Source organism: Biomphalaria glabrata, chromosome 11 (assembly GCF_947242115.1).
Source record: "Biomphalaria glabrata chromosome 11, xgBioGlab47.1, whole genome shotgun sequence".
In the NCBI taxonomy this organism is placed as follows: domain Eukaryota; kingdom Metazoa; phylum Mollusca; class Gastropoda; family Planorbidae; genus Biomphalaria; species Biomphalaria glabrata.
Genome location: NC_074721.1, coordinates 15,899,136 through 15,919,474, shown reverse-complemented (window position 1 = coordinate 15,919,474; position 20,339 = coordinate 15,899,136). Strand labels below are relative to the sequence as shown.

The 20,339-nt window shown below is 32.6% G+C and overlaps 1 protein-coding gene across 1 annotated transcript in view; it reads left to right on the top strand.

Annotated features, from left to right (window-relative positions):
• LOC106054884 (uncharacterized) overlaps nucleotides 1-20,339 on the top strand; it is a 44,722-nt gene that overhangs the window by 10,010 nt on the left and 14,373 nt on the right. Inside the window, exons 13-25 of the mRNA XM_056003574.1 lie at nucleotides 551-651; nucleotides 1,207-1,555; nucleotides 2,238-2,269; nucleotides 4,952-5,006; nucleotides 5,691-5,822; nucleotides 7,107-7,236; nucleotides 11,241-11,368; nucleotides 11,880-12,063; nucleotides 13,046-13,214; nucleotides 13,658-13,824; nucleotides 14,415-15,612; nucleotides 18,694-18,743; nucleotides 19,558-19,597. Coding sequence (XP_055859549.1) covers nucleotides 551-651; nucleotides 1,207-1,555; nucleotides 2,238-2,269; nucleotides 4,952-5,006; nucleotides 5,691-5,822; nucleotides 7,107-7,236; nucleotides 11,241-11,368; nucleotides 11,880-12,063; nucleotides 13,046-13,214; nucleotides 13,658-13,824; nucleotides 14,415-15,612; nucleotides 18,694-18,743; nucleotides 19,558-19,597 — 2,735 coding nt within the window. The remainder of the gene's footprint in view (nucleotides 1-550; nucleotides 652-1,206; nucleotides 1,556-2,237; nucleotides 2,270-4,951; nucleotides 5,007-5,690; nucleotides 5,823-7,106; nucleotides 7,237-11,240; nucleotides 11,369-11,879; nucleotides 12,064-13,045; nucleotides 13,215-13,657; nucleotides 13,825-14,414; nucleotides 15,613-18,693; nucleotides 18,744-19,557; nucleotides 19,598-20,339) is intronic.

Sequence of the window (20,339 nt, the reverse complement as noted above, 5' to 3'; positions counted from 1 at the left end):
TTGTGGGATAAGTGGTTGTGGGACAAGTGGTTGTGGGACTAATGGTTGTGTGATGAGTGGTTGTGTGACAAATGATTGTGTGATGAGTGGTTGTGTGACAAATGGTTGTGTGATGAGTGGTTGTGGGATGAGTGGTTGTGTGACAAATGGTTGTGTGATGAGTGGTTGTGGGACAAATGGTTGTGTGATGAGTGGTTGTGTGACAAATGGTTGTGTGATGAGTGGTTGTGGGACAAATGGTTGTGGGATGAATTGTTGTGTGCCAAATGGAACATGAAGGCCTTACTTTATTTAATTTCCTTACTGCTTTCTTATTGTTGTGAATGTAAGTTACCTTAATTGGTATTGATTGGTTATTAACGAATAGTATAAGTTTAGTTAAAATTTATTTTAAAGTTGCCATCGCTTTCTTAAAAATGCCCATGGATAGAAAACACACATCAGCAGTCTTTGTTTAGTTAAAAAATTAAAACAATTATAAACTATTCATCACTAAACTTTGTTTTGTTACTAACAATGGTGATGTTAAAGTTTAAAACCTTGCTTTTAGAATCCACTTGGTACTTTATTATTGGCTGCTGCTTTTTTGAAGAGAAAGGCCAAGGTAGAAAAAAACCATATTGTCAAAAGTGGCTACAAGGAAGCAGTTCAGTAAGTTCAATTATATAAGAAATAAATTCAACAATGTATACATAAAGCTAAACTATATGCATGTCTCTGTTACTTTAAAGTTTTTTTTAAAGAGTAAAAATCACAAACATTTGTGAAAGTTAGATTTTCAATGAAAGACGGTTTTAAAAATAATTGTTTAAAAGATTTATTTTGTTTAACAAAAAAAACAAAATTATGTTTCATTAATAAAATGCTTTCAAATCCTATAAACTACTGTATTTAACTCCCTTTATTTTCTACCTGTTTGTTAATACATTTCATTGTGCTCTTTATTAGTGTTGGTATTTTGTCTAAACCTTTTCTCTTTAAATAAAAATTAAGAGCATAAGAGTTGTTTAGTTAGTTCAAGTAAGCATATTAAAAAGATTATCTTGGTAAAGATGTCCTGTTACCATAAAACTAAAAATAAAGGGCGTCCTTGACCTCCAAAATATGGGAACATTCTTTTTTTTTCTTAAAAATATTTTACAAGTTATATTTCAGGAGTCTCTCTTTTTATTTCTTGCAGTTAATATTTATTTCTGCTTGCTTTAGGCAGTATCAAAACCTGGCAGCCACATTCGTAGATGCTTGTTATGACAGAGACCAGGAGATGACTTTAAAAATGATCACCAGAAAAATGAAACAGTTTAAAGATCAGTCTTGTATAGACATGGCCTTGTCCTCGGAGAATATGGACTTTTTGGTACAGCCTGCATGTGTAACACTTCAAAGACGAGTCTGGCGATGGGGGAATCTCTGGGACTTCCACACAGAAAATCCAGAACCTGAGAAGCTTCTTTGGAGGAAACAAAGTAAAAGTGCAAGTAAAACTGATGATACAACATTGCCAAATAAAGTGAATAGTACTGTGATTGATGAGCCAGAAAAAGAAATTAAAAAGGTTAATATTGAAAGATTGTATATAAACATAAGATTGTTGTATATTAATGTCTCTAGATAGTTAGCTCCAAATAAAGAATGTTTTATAATTAATAATATGAGATAAAATTAAAAATACAAAGATATTGATTTTATTTTTAACACATTAGCTCCTACTACAGCTCAGAATGTTTCTGCATTATATGCCTAAAATATTGTGACACAATTATTATATTCTAAACTTTCCTATACTTCCTATATCTTGTTTAGAGCAAGAACTAGGGTGTGGTGGCTAGTTTAAGGGAAAACTGATGTGTATCGCTTTTATTTTATTTTTAAAGAATTTTTCAAATGAAATGGCCTGTAGACTCACAGTATATAAGCCCCTACTTGATGATTATATTAAAATTATATATTTTTTTAAGCTAGACATAATAATTAATGTTATAAGTTGATTATTTTTTTATTAGTATATAAATTCTTAAATTTAAGTATTTTTTTATTTTTATATTTTAAGAATGTTTTTATTCAGAGTTACTTTGCTTAGGATTTAGAAGAAGATTTATGACTGAAAATAGGAGCTATTGGGTTACAAAGATGGCACAGAGGCTTTATAAATTTCTTTATCACATGCTTAATCTATATGAATTAGCAATACATAGGTATGAAATTATAAGCTTTCTTTACATTTTTATCTTTCAAAGAAATATGAACAAGAAAGCATCAGAACAGCTCTGTAAGTACATACCGTACACCACAGTGGTGCTGCAGTATTAGTTTTTTATTTATAGAGCATATTAGTTGTAGTTAGATGTAGATGCTCAATCTTAGACTGCAGGGCACTCATTTCACTTTTTAAAGCCAGAGAAATTAAAAATGTTTTGTAAAGACTATATTGAAATTGTCTCATTCTTAAGATGCAGACTTCATTGATTTTGGTTGGTTTAGTGATTGCTATTTTTTTAAATATTTTTCTTCACTTTGCACATTGCACAAAGGCATATTTGAATACTACACTTATTCTTGTCTTCATTTTTTTTTTATCTCTCAACAAAGATTAATATATTTTTTTTTCTGACTTACTTTCACTTAGAAAAGTTACTTTTTCTTGTTGCGCTGGACATTCGTTTGGTTGTCTAAGGCTCATACCCTGCCCACTGCCATACCCATTGTCCTGCTTAAAGAAACATGTAAAACATTTTACAAAAAAAAAATTTAACACAAATTATCTTAAATCTGAACCATTTTACTTACCACACTTGGTCTCAATCTAAACAGAAATAAATACACTAGCTCATTAAGATTGTATCAAAAAAGACAATCAATTGGTTTGTGTAAAATGCTTTGACTTATCCTGCTATCTTGCTAGGATTTTTGTGCAAGAATGTAATGGTCTTTATCTATGAAGAAACATCTGACAAAACATGTAAATCACAGCTGGGCCTGCTCTTCTTATTTATCTTAGGATTCAAAGACAAGCCTTATTATATGCTTTAGCTTTTTTTTTCTTTTTTTATATGTTTGTATGCATTTGTTACAACACCTCTATTCAACTCATACCTTTAAGGAACATTCTGGGTGGGAAATATCTGAACACAGATCTCGAAAACGGTTCTAAAATTTTCCTATAAATATTACAGTTATATATTCTTTGGGAAAAGTATTACTAACTTGACCACACTGGGGAAACTCTAGTTTGACCGCTACAATTTTTCAAAGTAACCAAAGAAAAGGTTTAAACTTAGTTAGAGAATGAGAAAATAATTATATTGAATGGACAAATGTCTTCGGTATTTTCGCATGTAGGCATTATTCATTAGAGTTTAATAAATTAATGTTCAGGAACATTCAGGATGTGGCAAGTAAAAAAGTTTCCTTTTTTTTAACTCTAACATTTATTAATGATTAAGAGAAAAAAAATAAGCGCTCTGTAACTTGTATAAAGGTAGTTTTGTCTTGATTATTTTGTTGTTTTTTTTTTGGCTTTGTTTCTCAGTAGTGAGCATTAAGATTTTTAATTGCTAGATTTTTAGGGGTGCACCTGAGTCCACCCAACTCTTACTACTTTAGTTGGAGAAAGTAAAGACGGTTGGTTGTTGTGCGTGCCACATGACACCATGCTAGTTAACCATTGACCATGAAACAGGACTGGAGTAGATATTAAATGTTTCATTCATTTTTGTTACTTAGAACATTTTATTTGCCTTGCACTTTCACTTTTTTTTTCTTTGGGTGGGCATTCTTTTTTTTTTTTTATTTATTTCTGCTACTGCATTAGTAAATCATTTTCCCCTTCTAAAAATCAGGTTTTGTATAATATATATATTACTTATGTAGTGGGGAGGACATAATATACGGGTCGGCTGAACTTGACCAAGCACAGGTCAGCAAAGGGTCAAGTTAACCTCTGCCCCGGTAGCTGGGATTTGAATTCCTTTTCCTGCTGGCATCCTCCATCGAAACTTGCTGCTACGCACCTACTCCAATACCACCTTGTCTAATCCTGCTGTGTTTGTCCTAAATTCATTGTTTTGACCAAGGCTGCAGGTAAACACATTTTTACTGTTTCTTGTATATCATATATTCTTGTTTATTTTTTATATAGCATCTTGCTACCCAGGTTTTGTCCTCATTGTCGGACTACCTTTGTTTTGTAGTTTTGAGATGCCTTTGGAAGGAAGGCCCACTCTGTATATAATGTGGGGACCTCAGTTCCTATTTTGTTTTCTTGTCAGTTGAGCTCATATCTTATGAGCCAAGCCCATTGTATCTTTTGTTTGTGAGTCAAGCTCACCATATTAATTGTCCCTCTTGTAAATATATTCCTATAACCAGTTGTAGATACTGGCTGTTAAGAAACCGTGTATAGATTTGTTCTATTTAATTGTCATAGTTTTGTAAGAATAGGTAAGAGCGAAGCTCTTCAATGTATGTTAGTTTTATATAGAACTAGTTGATTTATTTTTTGAGAATTACTTTATGTCATTTATTTTTATAATGTTGTTGGTGTTCCATATCTCTCTTGTATTTATAAAAGAGATGATTGGTTCACACTATAAGAATTTCTTTTTTGTTTATTTCTAGTATTTATACCTGATGTTGTGTTTACAAATTGGTCTGTTCATTTAGACCATATAATTATGTTTATTTCATTAGTAACTATGTTGTATGTTTGCCTTTGGCAGGTTTTTTGTGTACATTAAACTTGAAATAAGCCTCCTGACTTGCTTCGTCATTTTGGTTGTCATATTCTGTGCTGAACCCACCACACTTACATTATATATATATATTACTTATATTGTCTTCCTTTAAATATTAGCACTCTTTCAAAGGGTTAACAGTAACCTTGCATTTTTGTTGAAAATAAATAACTAATGCATAATGTTCATAGCTGTACATTTTTGTTTTGTCCTAACAGAAAGTGCTACTACCTTCTACTGTGTGTTCCTATGACGATGTTTGCATTAAATGGAGTAAGTTGTTGTGGTATTCTTTAATGTATGTGCATATTTTGTAGAGGCATGGGATAGTTCTATAACTAATGCATTAAGTTTAATCTTATGTTTTAAAATTAGTTCTAGAGTTTATTGAGCATGCATGTTTACCACTTGTTTAGTGGCTTAGCTAGGGTGGGAGGGAGGGGGGGGGGGGGTGGGATTCAAATTTGAAAATCCCCCCAGGCCCACTCTCAAGGGGGGCCCTCAAATAAGTATAGGAAATTTGTTTTTACATTAAATAAGTGTCATGATCACGAATTTCAAAATGGAGGGGCCCCTAAAGAGGTCAAGCCCCCTGGGCCCCCAAAACCTTAACTTTGCCACTGCACTAGATTTAGGATTAATTAAGGTTCGCTTTATTATTTAGTTGGTATAACGTTTTTTAAAAATTGAATTTCATAATTATTTTTGAATAATTTCTTTCATCTTCTTACTTCTAAAGAATAAAATATATTATTCCTCGTACAATCTTGTAATGACTTATTAAGATAGTCAGGATAAAACTTTTGAAAAATAGTCATTGAGTAAAATTATCTTTATAAAAAAGTTCTTAAATTTAATGATAAGAAAATATTCCTATATGAATTTGATAAATCAAATGTGAAATGGGATCTTTTTTTTTTTCTTTATATTAATCATAATATTATTTATATTTGCCAGATAGGACTTCTCATTTTTATTTACTTTTTTGGCTTGACATTACTTGGAAGATTTGAGCAGCACAAATTTCATTGGCTAGATGCTTATCTTGTGTCTTTTGTTACTGTGATTATTGCTGAAGAAATTTATGAGGTAGGCTAATTATCATATAGTTTTGTGGTATTGAATTATATATACATATATAGCTTAACACATTTGCTTTCTATTTAAGATAGTACTTTGAAGCAGAAGATGTTTATCTATTGTATTTTTTAAGTTATAAATAATAAATGTAGAATACTATGAATGATATAATGTGTTCACTTCTTCTTTGTACTAATTAATAAGAAATGTGGTATTTAATCCTCCCAACCTTTCTTTAGGTTAGCTTTGGACATTTTTTATGTTACCTTTTTTAAGCTTTTTGTTATCAGAAAAAATTATAAATTCAACATTTTCAAAGATCTTATTGGCCTTAAGTCACTCTAAGGAAAAACCAGATGGTCAGACATATTTGAGGAAGCAGAGTCATGTCTAGGAAATCATTAATTAAATAAAGTTAACTAAAGTAAACTAAACCGTCCATTGTTGCTAGAGATATGCGTGTCATTTACTGATTAAAGCAAACTGAGGCCATGAAATAAACTCGTAATATTATAGATTTGTGAAGGCAAGGCAAATTGAAAAAAAAAAATTGGCTGTAGCTATAAATAAATATATATATTGCTTGTTTGCATATATTTTTTTAATATTTAAAACTGCAAAAGTGTCAAAAATTATAATTAGTCTATTAGGTCATACATAAAAAATAAATTAAAATTAAATATGCAAACTAAAAATGTTAAAGAAACACTTAATGCGTAAAAAATATTTTCTTAAATCCTCTCCTCTGCTGTACATGAATGTGTATAACAAAACCAACTATGTAAAACTTACAATAATTATAATTTAAATTTAACTTGTAAAATTATAAGTGGTGCATCTGAATCAGAAGTAACAAAAATTGGCGCATGGAGCCAAAAAGTTGGACACCTTGGAGATAGGCCCACAAGGAGGGAAAGGATAAAGAAGGGTTCATGCATTGCATATAGTGATGACACCAGAATTTGGAAAAAGCCTGGAAACACTTCAGTGTCTGGTGACTACAATAGCCTAAAGTGTCTCCTTGGATGCGTATCAACAATCGTCATGAGAAATTGGAAATGGAAAATTTAAATTCTACTTTTAATATAAAATGCCACAGAATTAATTTTTAAATAGCATATTATTAAATAGATGCTATTGTCATAAGAAATTGGAAATGGAAAATTTAAATATTATTTGACATAAAAGGCCACAGAATTTATTTTTCAATAGCATATCATTGTACTCAATGTATAACTGGTGCAGTGCCTGTTTCACATGATCTTGTCATTTTGTAATTTTCTGTTTCTATAGTTTGTCCTGGCAGTTAAAGAAAAGAAAAAGTTGGCCTATATAGTTAGTGGATGGAATATTGTGGATCTAAGTTCCGTCACATTGTTTGTCATTGGAACTGGACTACGTCTGGGGGCTTTTTACAGCTCAGGTCAGGGACTTCATATTTTGTATTCTATGAGATATTTGGCTGCCTGGTTGTGTGGTATGTACTCCAAACTGTCATCTTGATGGTCTTAGGTTCTGTTGTCTTGTAATAAACTTCAATACTCAAAGAACATCAGACAAGTGACAAATCAGATACTGATAATCATAAACATGTTTTATTTTGGACCTAAACAATTTATTGGAACAGATTTATAAGAGTTAAATTTTCCTTTTTTTAAGCAGTCTCTTGTAGATAAATTCAGTCTGTCCATCTGCTTTCACATTAAAATCTAAAAACTAAAAGTGCTATAAAAAATGAAAGTAGGTGCAACAGTTACTCATAGTATTCTGAATGCAAACCCTTAATTGTTTTTTGTAGCTAAATAAGCAAACTGTTTTTACCTACACATGTAAAGAAAGGACGTATGTGATAGGTAATACTTAATGGTGTTTGAAGTGACATGATCAAAAGGAAAATTTCACAAGAAACCCTGAATTATTTATAAGATTATCTATATGTATATTTTAATGAATTTTTGTTTGTTTGTTTGTAAAATGTTTTACATGTTTTGGATGTTCCTTCAGAGTTGAAGATAGTTTTCTTTCTAGTCCAAACCTCCTGCAGGACAATGGGGGATGGGAGCGGGCAGGGTTTGAACCCGGGACCATCGATAAGTCCAGCACGCAAACCGCACGACCAGGCAGCCATCCAGATGTATTATTGACGTATGTATATATATGCTTATATGTATGTGAATTATTGTAAACATAATGTGTGTTAAAATTTATGTATACACAACCTCATTCATGATAGTACATATGGGAATGGGAAGGGAACTTTGTTTAGGTCTTGTGACCATTTTAAAGGGAAAAATATTCTACTCCGGACTAGGGCAAACATGAAGAGCATATGTTAAAATGTAGGTCAAAATCATTCTGTTAATGTATGCCAGGCATGTCAAACACGGTGTTCGGGGGCTGCATGCGGCCCACGACCACTTTGCGTGCAGCCCGCGTAGCCACGTCAAAATTATTAAAATAATGTTAAATTGTTACACTGGAAAATAAGAGATGACAAACTACTTGAGTCCAAAAATAGTATTAGTTAAACTGAACAACGAGAGTCAGTCTGCAGTTAAAAAGTAAAGTAAAAGTTCCCCCTTTCAGACCTTGTGGTCTATAGGACAGATGATGTAAAGGTCATCTGTTTCTGTGGCCTACGGTTAACAAGGGTGTCATGTGGCCAGCACAACGACCAACCGCCTTTACTTTTCCCTAACTAAGGTACTCAATAAAGCTGGGTGGACTCAGAGGCGCCCAAAGATCCAGAAATTAAAAATCCCAGTCTTCACCAGGATTCGAACCCTGGTCCCCGGTTTGGAAGTCAAGCCATAGACAAATCATTTAGTGAATGTGATTTTATGAAGGAGTGTGTCTTTAAAGCTGAAGTATTTTTTTTAGAAAAGGTGAAAACATTCACAGAAATAGCGTTAACTAGCAACACTGTGGCAGATTGAATGACTATGTCAGTCAGAATTTGTGAACATTATGTAACGGGTATAACACAGTTGACTATATTCATAATGGTCTGTGACAGGAATTTGGAGAGACACGAGGAGCTACTTGAGCTCTGTTCTATGCATAACACCACAACAAGGGAGGATGTTTTTGAGAAATTAGAGGAGGTGATATTGCAGTACAATTTATCTTTGGTAAAGCTAGCTAGTCTAACAAAGGATGGCTCACCAACCATAAAATGAAATGGTTTCGATGCAAAACTACTTGCAAACATAATAGAGACTTATGCTATGTTAAATGTGCTCATTTTCAGTTCATCCATCATTCAACAAGAAACATTCTGGGCACAGCAATTACAGCTCCAACATGTGATAAGACCAGTTTCAGTCGCTTTCAGTTTTATTCGTGCCCGTAGTTTAAATCATCGCCAATTTTTAATGTTTCTTGATGACATTGGACATGAATTTGATTTTGTTCCCTGCTACACAGAAATCCGCTGGCTCTCATGTCATGAAGTATTGAAGAGATTTTTTGCACTGCGTGAGGAAATTGTCTTGTTTCTGAACATGAATGGTGAACCTGTTGAACATTTCCAAACTGACGGGATCTGGTTCGGGATCTGGCATTGGCAGTTGATCTCACTGGTCACCTGTAAGACTTGAATTTAAAACTTCAAAGTACAGACAAAATAGTCACAACTGCGTATAATCATGTCAAGTGCTTAGAAGCAAAATTACGAATGTGGATAAACCAAATATGAAGAGGAAATCTTGTTCACTTCTAAACGTGTCAAGAACTAAAAAGATTAAATACGGCTACAACATTTGGTAAATATGCCTTACACCTGTAATCGTTAGTAGATGCTTTCAATGACCGTTTTCGTGACTTTGTTCAGTACGAGCAAGAATTTTCTTTGTTTGTATCTCCATTCTCATTTGCTTCTGAAAATGCTGCTGGTAATGTGCAACTAGAGCTGTTGAAGTCGAAGTATATAGAATTGACTGTGCCAACATTTTATAGTTATTTACCCTAAATGATATGTTGAATAGCGGAAGTTTGCAGCCAAAATACTTGCTGTTTGCCAGTACTTATCTCCATTCTCCAGTTCTTTTCCATAATTAAGCTAGAAAAGCATCAAAATTTGTCATTAGTTATGAAAGTGTCAGTGGAAAACAAACTTCAACATGACATTAATCAACTTGTATCCAATAAAAGATGTCAGGCATCAGAACAAAGAAAATAATGCGTAATCATATTAATTTTTAATTACCGAATGGTACTACAAATTTAGCTAACTAAGGGACATGTATGACATTAATCATTGTATTCTATTCTATTGTTTCTAATTTACATAAAACAAGTAGGCTGCTTTGCAACTGATTTTTGGCTGCGGCCCCTCAGGTCTTAGTAAGTTTTTTATTCGGCCCATACACCATAATGAGTTTGACATGCCTGCTGTATGCCAAGCACGAGGATCTGATTAGCACAACATGAAATCTATCTAACAATGTTTTAGCCAATCCAAAGGCATACATCATCCTCTTTAGTGTTCTGATGAAACCTTTAAGAATCAAAATTAGAGGAAGACTTTATGGACGATTGTCTTTGTTTCATTTTGAAGAATTTATCTGTAATTTAGTTTTTCAATTAATAAACCTTTTCTGGTGATGCTTGGTTTTATTTCTCTTTACAAAGCTTATATCAACTCATTCTGTCTGTTTGGTTAAAAGTGTACACATTATTTCTCCCACACCCGTTCTGGGATAAAGTTGAAACTTCTCACAATTTTTCTTTGGTATAGACAAAACATGAATCAATTAAAAACTAAACAATTAGTCAATCAGTTACTGGTAATTAATTATTTTGTTTGATATCAACAATGAAAAATAATCCTTCAGTATTCACAGATATAGCTAAATTTGTTGGGTTTAGTCCCCTTAAATAATTTTTAACGCTAATTTCTCCCTCATGCATTCTTTGATGATGTTGATACTTTAAACATTTATTGTACCAAACAAAATATGAATAAAAACAAAAACAGCCTAATTATTGGTAAATAGTTCTCTTACTTGTATAATAAATAAGGTAAATAACTTGTAGCCTACATTATTGATATATATATATAGTTTAATTGCAGAGTTCTTGCCCTTTAGATAAGCTTTGCTTTCTTTTTAAAAAAAGTTTTTTTTTTTTATTTTGCTTGTTTTAGTGTCTACTCCTGTCAATGGTAACTGATTTTCTTGTACTCACATCCTGATGTGTTCCAATTAACTTCAATCTGCAATTGTATAATTATTGATTTACTAATTTACTAAGAGATTTCCCATGTTATCATAACAGTGTTAAGATGTACAACAAAATCACAGTTGTTAAGGATTTTTAATTTTCAGTATATACATCTTTTATTTCAACATATTTTTTTAAAAGATCATTTATGATAATTTTTATTTTCACTTTTTGCTAGACTAATATGACCAGTTTGATTTGCAGACATCACCTTATATAACCTGGCAAGCATTGCATACAGCCTTGACTTTATTATGTTCACACTCAGACTGTTACACAACTGCTACAGTAATCCTGTCTTGGGACCTACCTGTGCAATGATTATCAAGACAGTATGTTTTTTATTTTTTATTATAAATAACTGTTATTTATAACTTACTGGCCTCCTTCATTAGTAAAACTACTATGGTTCATCTTGTAGAGCACATTCAAAGTGACTGTAGAGCCTTAATCTTCTATAATTGTAAATTCTGTTATAAAATGTCTTTACATGTCTTTCCCTTTAATAGAAATTGGTAAATTTGTTAGACGTCTTCATGGTCAACAATAAAAAGAACATTTAAACATTGTTTCCCAAAATTTAAACTTTAAAAAAAATATTTTATGGTTAAAAAATCTAAATTAGATTGTTACTTGTTCTAGCTTCTACATTAAAAAATAAATAAATAAACCATGAAATCAGACCACTCGTTGCAGGGTGGTATGGCATGACAGTTTATATTTAACTATGGTTTGAGAACTTATGGTTGTAATGCACTAAAAAAGTACAAAATAGGTAGTAGTACATACTGTGGTTAGTTAAAAATAAAATACATGATTTTGTTCTTTTTTCTTTTTAAACAGGTTGGTATTCTGACCAGATTTCTGTACATCCTGGCTATTTTTTGGGCCAGTTATGCTATTGCCAGTGAAGCTGTACTCTACCCCAACAGTGTTCTCAGCTACCTCACATTTTTTCAGTTGTTTCGCAAGGCTTATTGGCAGATGTTTGGTGAATTGTTCCTTAATGAAATAGATGCAGGAAGACGTAAGATTTATATTTATTTAAATTCAATAAATTTCCATGATATATTACTTTTGGGTGTACTTGTAGGAATTAGTTCTAGTATATTGAATAAGAAATGTGCTTTTCTTTTTGCATGTTTTTGTATTTGTAAATTATAGTTTGGTTTTTTATGTATTATTGCTACTTTACTTAGAGACTTATGATTTAGTGTGGCTCTGAGTTAAGTTAAATATGATACAATTCTTTTTTAATAATATTGTAACTGGAAGGAAAGCAAAACAGCCTTTACATCAGTGAGTTTTGAATCTGAATCTCAAGAAATATGATACCTACTATAAGCTATCCTGACAAGATCTGAACCGAACACAACAGAATGAGACAACATATGTACTGGAAGCTCAAAATTGGAGCCTGTGAAATCTGTCCATGTGGAGTGTCACCAGAGAATGCTGACCATGTCCTTCAAAACGGCATTCTTTTCCAAGAGGCCCGAACAAGACACTGGCCCCAGACACCCCTAAAGAAAGAAAATTATATGGAGAGCTCCCTGATTTGGAAACCACTGCACTGTTCATCTCATATATTGATCTAGTCATCTCCAATACAATAATGAGAACAAGGACGAAGAAGAAGAAGTGAGTTTTGAAAAGAAAAGGATTTGACCTTTCCAATGTGAAAAAAGCATGCTCAGAACAGAACTCAGAAGTCTCTCAAATATACAAAGTGAAATGATTGTCACTGACCTGAATCCATAACCACTGTAGGATTTTAAGTACATACTAAAATATATGTAATAGTCTGTGGAGGCTCAACAATCTAGGATAAAGAGTACAAAAAGTAGCTTTACATCTCCAATATTAATTGTGAAAACAAAAAAGAAAAATACATGAACCTCCTCATAAAATGTTTAGGTTGGTGGACAATTGAAACTAAATTATGTTTCTTTCTTTTTTATTCTCAATAACTAACACTCTGTAAATTATATATATGTATGACCCAACAGCTGAAGATACTAACTCAATGCAATGCACAAATGACGCATCTTTGTATGGTACTTATGAACTACTCCGATGCCCCACATCCTTGGGACGATACTATGTCCCGATCCTGCTGGGTGCTTATGTCATGTTTACAAATGTTTTGTTGACAAGTCTTATCACAGCCTCATTTACGTAAGTTGTTTTTGTATTACTAAGTGTGTATTTTCTTGCTCTTTATGTTTTAATTTTGAACGTTTTTAAGACAGTGAACAGAAAATCTGAATTTTTAAATATAGTTGTATCAGAAATGGTAAAAACTAATTTAAATATTGATACAACATGCTTGCTAAAGCTTATGTTGTGATACAGCATCACTGCATGTTGACATAAACTTGATTAGTAATTAGTAAATAGTTTAAGTGTTGGTAGTGACAAATAAGTATCTCTTTACACTAACTACTTCAGAACTAATCCTCTAAATTCACTGACCTAAAACTGTAGTGTACTAATTTTCTGTCCTATGCACAGATATATTGTTTCCAGACAAATTTCTTAATAAATATATCTTTCTATTATAATAATCACTACATTACAACAGAAAACTGTTTATCATTTTTGTGTGTGATCTTTCTTAGAAAGTCCATCGAAAAAATCCAACAGAAAGCTACAAAGCTGTGGAGGTTTCAATTTTTTCTACTGACTCGAGATTTCTCAAGAGTTCTTTTTTTACCTTTACCCTTCACTTTGATCTCCGTCTTGGCTTATGTTACTAATGATGATCCCAGAGATGTGGATGGATTTTGTAAGTAGCTTTATAGTTTAAGAATGAAATAGTGTCATACTTTAGACTAATGCTAACTCTTTTGTAATGCTTGTAGGCTGTATGTCAAGAGTTCAATGAGTTCTTGTATTCCAAAATGAATCTGTTGAAATCTCTGTAGTTGCCTATATACTTTTCATCCATAATTCATTGTCTTCTATCTAGAACAGTCTACAAATAAAATGGTTTGGAAACCTTTTTTTTTAAGGTTTGAAAAGATGCTTATTTCATTTTTCTTTCTTGTTCTTCCTTATTTAAGATTTTCACAATTATTAAGAACTTAAAAATGCAAATGTACAGTGCATAATTTAACTGATCTTTCTTTTATAATTATAAAAAACCTTTGCGTTAAGCAAGGTTTGAAAAATTTAAAATTTTACAGTGGCGTGTACCACAACGTTTATGTAATCTTCACATAAACCTTAGAATGTGTTTGCATTTGTATAATTGTCAACATATCTTTGAGATGAATACACATTTTTCTTCTGCTTACCACCTTCTACTTTTTGTTTTACAACCATTGTAAACATTTTATTAATTATCTTTCCTAAACTATAATGTGTTTCTTGCAGCTGTGACAGATACTAAAAGCTCACATTTGGACAAGATCTCCTCCTGCATTAAGCATCATAAAAACATTTTGATGGAAGTGATGGGTCTAAATTTGAAAGAAACAGACAGTGTCACTGATGAAATTAAATATATATTGCAGTATTATTTTAAGCACTTTAATCTCTTTGTCATTAAAAGACATAAAACTCCAACATTTCATGATGAAATTGGAGACATTTTGATGTCAATAAAGGATATTGTCAATGAAGTAAAAAAGAAAGAGATTCGAACTGCTCTAATACATAATATAATTACATATTCATCAGAAGTATGTCAACCAGAAATATTAATTAGAATTAAAAAGTTGGATGAAATTCAAGAAATATTTTTAAATCTATTTAAAACACAGCAGACTGGAAGGATAAAAAAAAAGAAACTTACAAAAGAAACAGAACAAATGTTTCATAATGTACAGTTTGAGCTTTACAAGAAACGTTGTGATTGCAGAATTCTTACCAGCTCTACACAAAACATTCTGCAAGGTGTGAAAAGTTTAATTGAATCACTGGAACCTGGCAAACTAACTCTTGTTTCTGAAGTTTATGAAGTAAAGAAATCTTTTGCTGACTTTGAAACATTTCTAAAGGAAGAAACTTTAGTTCATGAGATGGAAACATTGGTATTGGATTTGATTACTGTTATAAAAAAAGAAAGTGTGTCTATAGATAATCTATGTAGGAAGGCAAAGGAGCTAGAGAAACTAGTCAAAGAAGGAAGTTGGTTTGAACCCAAAGAAATAAAAAGAGGTAAAATTGAGCCTGTAAGCTTGAAAGGAAGAACATTCTCAGAAACTAATTTGCTTGATAAAAAGCTGAAAGCTTTGCGTGGAATCAAACGTAGATTAAATGATATTGTCAGTTTTCAGCCTGGTTTTCAATTTGATTATCTTAGTGTTGGCAAGAGTGCACAAATGAATGATGAATGGAAGGACAAAGTCCAAGGCCTTAGGATTGCCTTGAAAGACTATCAACATGTCTACATAGATGAGGATACCTTACAGATGCTCCATGAGCTAGAGTACATTGTGCTTGAAGAGAACATCAAAGCCAGCAACACAGACAACACTGTCATCATAAGAGACTTGGAACAGTTTGTCATACAAAGCTGCATTGAACCAAGCATGCAGGCAGAATGGAAAGAGAAAGAAACTCCGGAAAGGTAATTATGATTCAGTCTGAATGTGTTATTTATTACATTTTTATGGAAATATTCTTTCTAAACAATTCATCTTCAAGTTTAGTAGAACTTGTTTTAAAAGATTTTTTTAAATGTTTTTTTTCTATTCCCTTATTCTAACTGCATATAAATGCTTGTCCTTACAAAATGTGTTATATCTCAAGAAGTTCCTATGATTGTATGATCTGTGACTGTAGTATCTAATGAAGTTCCTTACTGTAGAATCTAATGAAGTTCCTGACTGTAGGATCTAATGAAGTTCCAATGACTTATATTTAAATGATTGTCTGTTACTTTAAGCATTAGAATCATAAAAACAAATTAGCTGCATGCAATGGCTAGAATATTGCACCCACTACACACATTATGAAGAAAATTATAGAAAACTATCTTCATCAGAAAAGCAGTAGTCAAGTTTGCGAGTGAAACCCTGAGATGATAAAACAACATAAAATCTGCTAAATACTTGGGAATGTAAATTCTTCAGAAAAGTCTATGGAGCTGTAGTGTAACTGAGTTGATTTTCTGCGTGCGTCCAGCGTGTCTGAAGGTCATGGCCATTGTTGTGTTTCATGTCCAGTGTGTGTGTGTGTATAGACTGCATCAGTGGTATGCTAGACGTGCTTGTTTCATTCACTGTTTACTGTAGTCTAATTTTGTCGAATAAAGCCATATTATTGGTATTCTAGTCGTTATCATTTCATTACAATTTATTCGACAAAATTATGTATCTGGATTAGTGTTGGATTCCTTAATCTACAATGGATAAATTACTCAGACCGAAAGAGTTGGACATTGATCCTAATGCTCCTCTGGCCTCAGAAAAATGGACTCACTGGTATGACACATTTCAGAATTTTCTTTCGTCCATCAAGGATATTAACGAAGACTTTAAACTAAAGTTGTTGAAGAATCACGTATCTGCTACGGTTTATATGCTCATCAGTGATGTATCGTCCTATTCGATGGCCATAGACACACTCAAGACTACTTATATTAAGGTAAAGAATGACATTTTTGCTAGACATTTGGTTGCTACATGTAAACAGCAGCCGGGCCAAACGGTAGAGTCCTTTATGCTAAAGTTGCGAAGCCTGGCCCGGGACTGTGACTTTAAAGAAGTAACTGCTGAACACACATTTGCATTAGAGACGCCTTCATAACGGGTCTAGCATCCAACACTATTATCAGCCGTTACTGGAAAAGACATCTCTTACTCTACAAAGCGCTTTAGACGAAGCTAGAGTGTTAGAAACAGCGACAACGCATGCTCAGGCTTACAATTTAACGAACGAAATCTCCTGTGGGGCAATGAAAACACCAACTAGCTCCCATCTAGAAACATACATTTCTAATGAAGACCAGGAATTAAATGCCATTAAGTCGCTATGCTACTTTTGTGGTAGGAGGAAACACTCTAGAACTGAATGCCCTGCTCGAAATGCATTATGTCATCAGTGCGGTAAAAAGGGACACTTCCAAACTGTTTATAAATCAAGGAAAAACAACAGCCAACAAAGCTGACAGCAAAATATCACTGACCAGTGTGATAACTCCATAGACCTTGTCATCAACGCATTTCTCTGGGCTTACACAGTCTACGGCACAAGTGAACGTCAACGGGTTGCTGTTGCAAGCTCTCATAGACACTGGCAGCTGTGAAAGCTACATATCAGAAGCCATCGTCAAGAGAAATAAATGGCCAGTATGTCCGTCTACAAACAGAATATTCATGGCCACTACACATCTTTCTGAAAAGACATTAGGACATACATTTGCCGATGTCCAGTACAAGGGAGAACACTACAAAAAAGTCAAACTTTCTCTACTTGCTGGATTGTGCTCGGATGTAATCCTTGGTGTAGACTTTATAAGTCTTCATAAGGAATTGACCATACCGTACGGAGGAAAACGCAATCCTCTACACATCTGTGGTCTTAAAGAAGCACGAGTCGAAACACCGAGCCTATTCAGTAATCTCAGCTCAGCTCGAAAAGTGAAAGGCGGCACTCAGCAATAGAAAAAGAAGCCTATGCCATTGTAGAATCTTTAAGGAAATGGCACCCCTACTTAGTAGGAAATCGCTTTAACCTTGTCAGGGATCAACGCTCTGTAGCCTTCATGTATGACAAACAGAGCAAAGGGAAAATAAAGAATGAGAAAATTCAAAGGTGGAGACTGGAACTGAGCTCTTTGATATAACTAGATGTACCAATTACATTAAAGACCCATGTCTAGTGATGGAAATTAGTTGACAAGGATTTTATTTGGCAAATGGCTCAATCTGTCCAGATACACAAAGTGAACTACTGGTACCATGCATATTTGATGGAGTGGCCATTCTCATTGGTGGGGGGTGTAAGTTAATTTATTAACAGCACACTGAATCTAATGTTCCATTAAGCAGGTGCAATAATCTGCATAGAGAAGCTCTTTGATAATTATCTCTTTAGTCTTAGTATGGGACAGTAGGTGCTGTAGCAGTAGGTTGAATACATTGTAATCTGTGTGGAATGCGACCTATTTGCCTCCTTGCATGGCTGCCTGGCATTGCCATATTCACGCTGGTCTGTTATTCAGTTGTCTTGATGCTCCCTGGGTTCATACCTTGCCCACTACTGTCCCTGAAAGTAGATTATCTTCAACTCTGAAGGAATATCTGAAACATGTAAAACATGTGAGCGCTGCATCATGTGACCCAGCATTACTTCAAAGAAGAGTTAGTGCAAGTACACATCCCTATTTTATGCCATTCTCTATGTGAAGTAAGCAAATAGGTCAAAAGTGTGCCTGATTTGTTTTTTTGTACTTCAGCGAGAGAAAAGGAAACTTCAAGGGCATCAAAGCTTGGACAAAATGCTCAGTTAACCTCTGCCAGCTTAAAATAGCTTACTTCATATTGTGTTAACAGGTTTTGTAGATAGGACTTAGGTTTATAAAAGTTACTTCTTTGGTCTTTCAGTCATTTATTCCACTCATGCAAACTTAATATTGTTCCAAAAATTATAATGAATTAGTACTATAAAATTTACTTTATGCCTTTATTTCTTTTATACATTCAAGGAGTGAAGCTTACAAAGAAGATTCAAAAGATGTAGTTGATGTTTCTAACGGTAAATCAGTTTTCATTGTGCATTGCATTTAGGTTATTAATCACATTGAAATATAATTTACAAATATTAAATAGAGGCTAAAACAGAATACACTAGTTCAGAAATAGGTCTGAAAAAAAAAAGACAATTATATATAGACTTGTCTTTGGACCATGTGTTTGGAATAATGCCAGCTAGATCTCTAGTGTTTTTCATTTTGTAAATCAATTTTTTTTGTTAATTTTATATTTTAGAAATAGAGTTGCTGCATATTATATTAGAAATGTATGTTCATTCCCTTGAAGTAACAAACATTCTATTAATCTCTGCTACTAAACATTCTGTTAGATCTCAAAAAAAGTCTACTTCTAAATAGACATTCCTGAAGCCTAATCCCTACCTTGCAACAACTCATGAACAACACATCTCAAGTTCATTAACTGCTGGGATAGTTAACTCTAAAAATAAAATACTGTTATTTTTTTTGTTTGCTTTATAGAATGTACAATCACTATAACTTCCTTTTTTTTTTTAATAAATTCCTATTTGATATAAATAAATTTGTTTTTTTCTAATTGATAACCATTGAAGTATTTTATGGTACTTTATTAATTTTAGTTTATCCATAGTCAGGAGCATTATAGTGAATTGGTTCAGTTGGTAAGAAAATGTCTAATAATAAAACGTTATTAAATTAATATGCAGCATTTACTGTAATGTCTTTATGTTTAAAAGACAAACCATAATTAAACATTTTGAAAAATCCATTTTGTTGAAAGTGATGTCATAATCTTATATATATAAACTTTTTTTTTTTAAACTGATGTGCATTTAGAAAGCGATGACAGAACTAACGATAAAAACAAGGATATAAGGTGAAATTTTTTTCTTGTATTTAACCTATGAACCATTAATTCTGGTTACTATGGGACTAAACTTGTTTATCAAGTTCAATGCTCTATGTCTCTGTCAGAAATGATTGATAACCAAATGAAAATGATAAATATATGAAGTGAAAGACAACATGAACTGACTGAATAGGCAATACATTCTAATGACTGAAAGTGTTTCCCTTATTGTATTGATTTCTTTTCATATTGTCATGTTGAAATGTAGCAGTGTAATATTTGTTGGGAAATCTAATGAAGATGCTATCTTTGAGCATTGGTTGATATCCAAAGTTGATCTTAAAGTTTTTGTTCTGCTCGTCAAAATTAAGTAAGAGCAAATCATTGAAATAAAAATGATAATAAATATTTTATTTATTTGTATTCAAGTTATTGATGAGTAGCAGGTTAATAAATCACAAAAATGTTACCAATAAACATAGCAATAGATTTCTCTATATTTGAAGAAAGTTCTTATTATTATTTGTTAATTTTGTCCTTTTCCTATTAAATCATGCCACAGCAGTCTGCACTCTTTTTAAGTCAAGTTTAGGAGTATTTAGAAAAAGAATATTTGACTGGCATTAAGTTCACAACAAACATAAGCTAGGCCAAGTTAAATCTTGAATTAAAAAGTAGACAGTTTCTTATTTCTCTTTTCCCTTTCATTTGTGAACAAACTCACTTTTGGAACTTTCTGGAAGTACATACATTTACCCTTTTCTTTTAT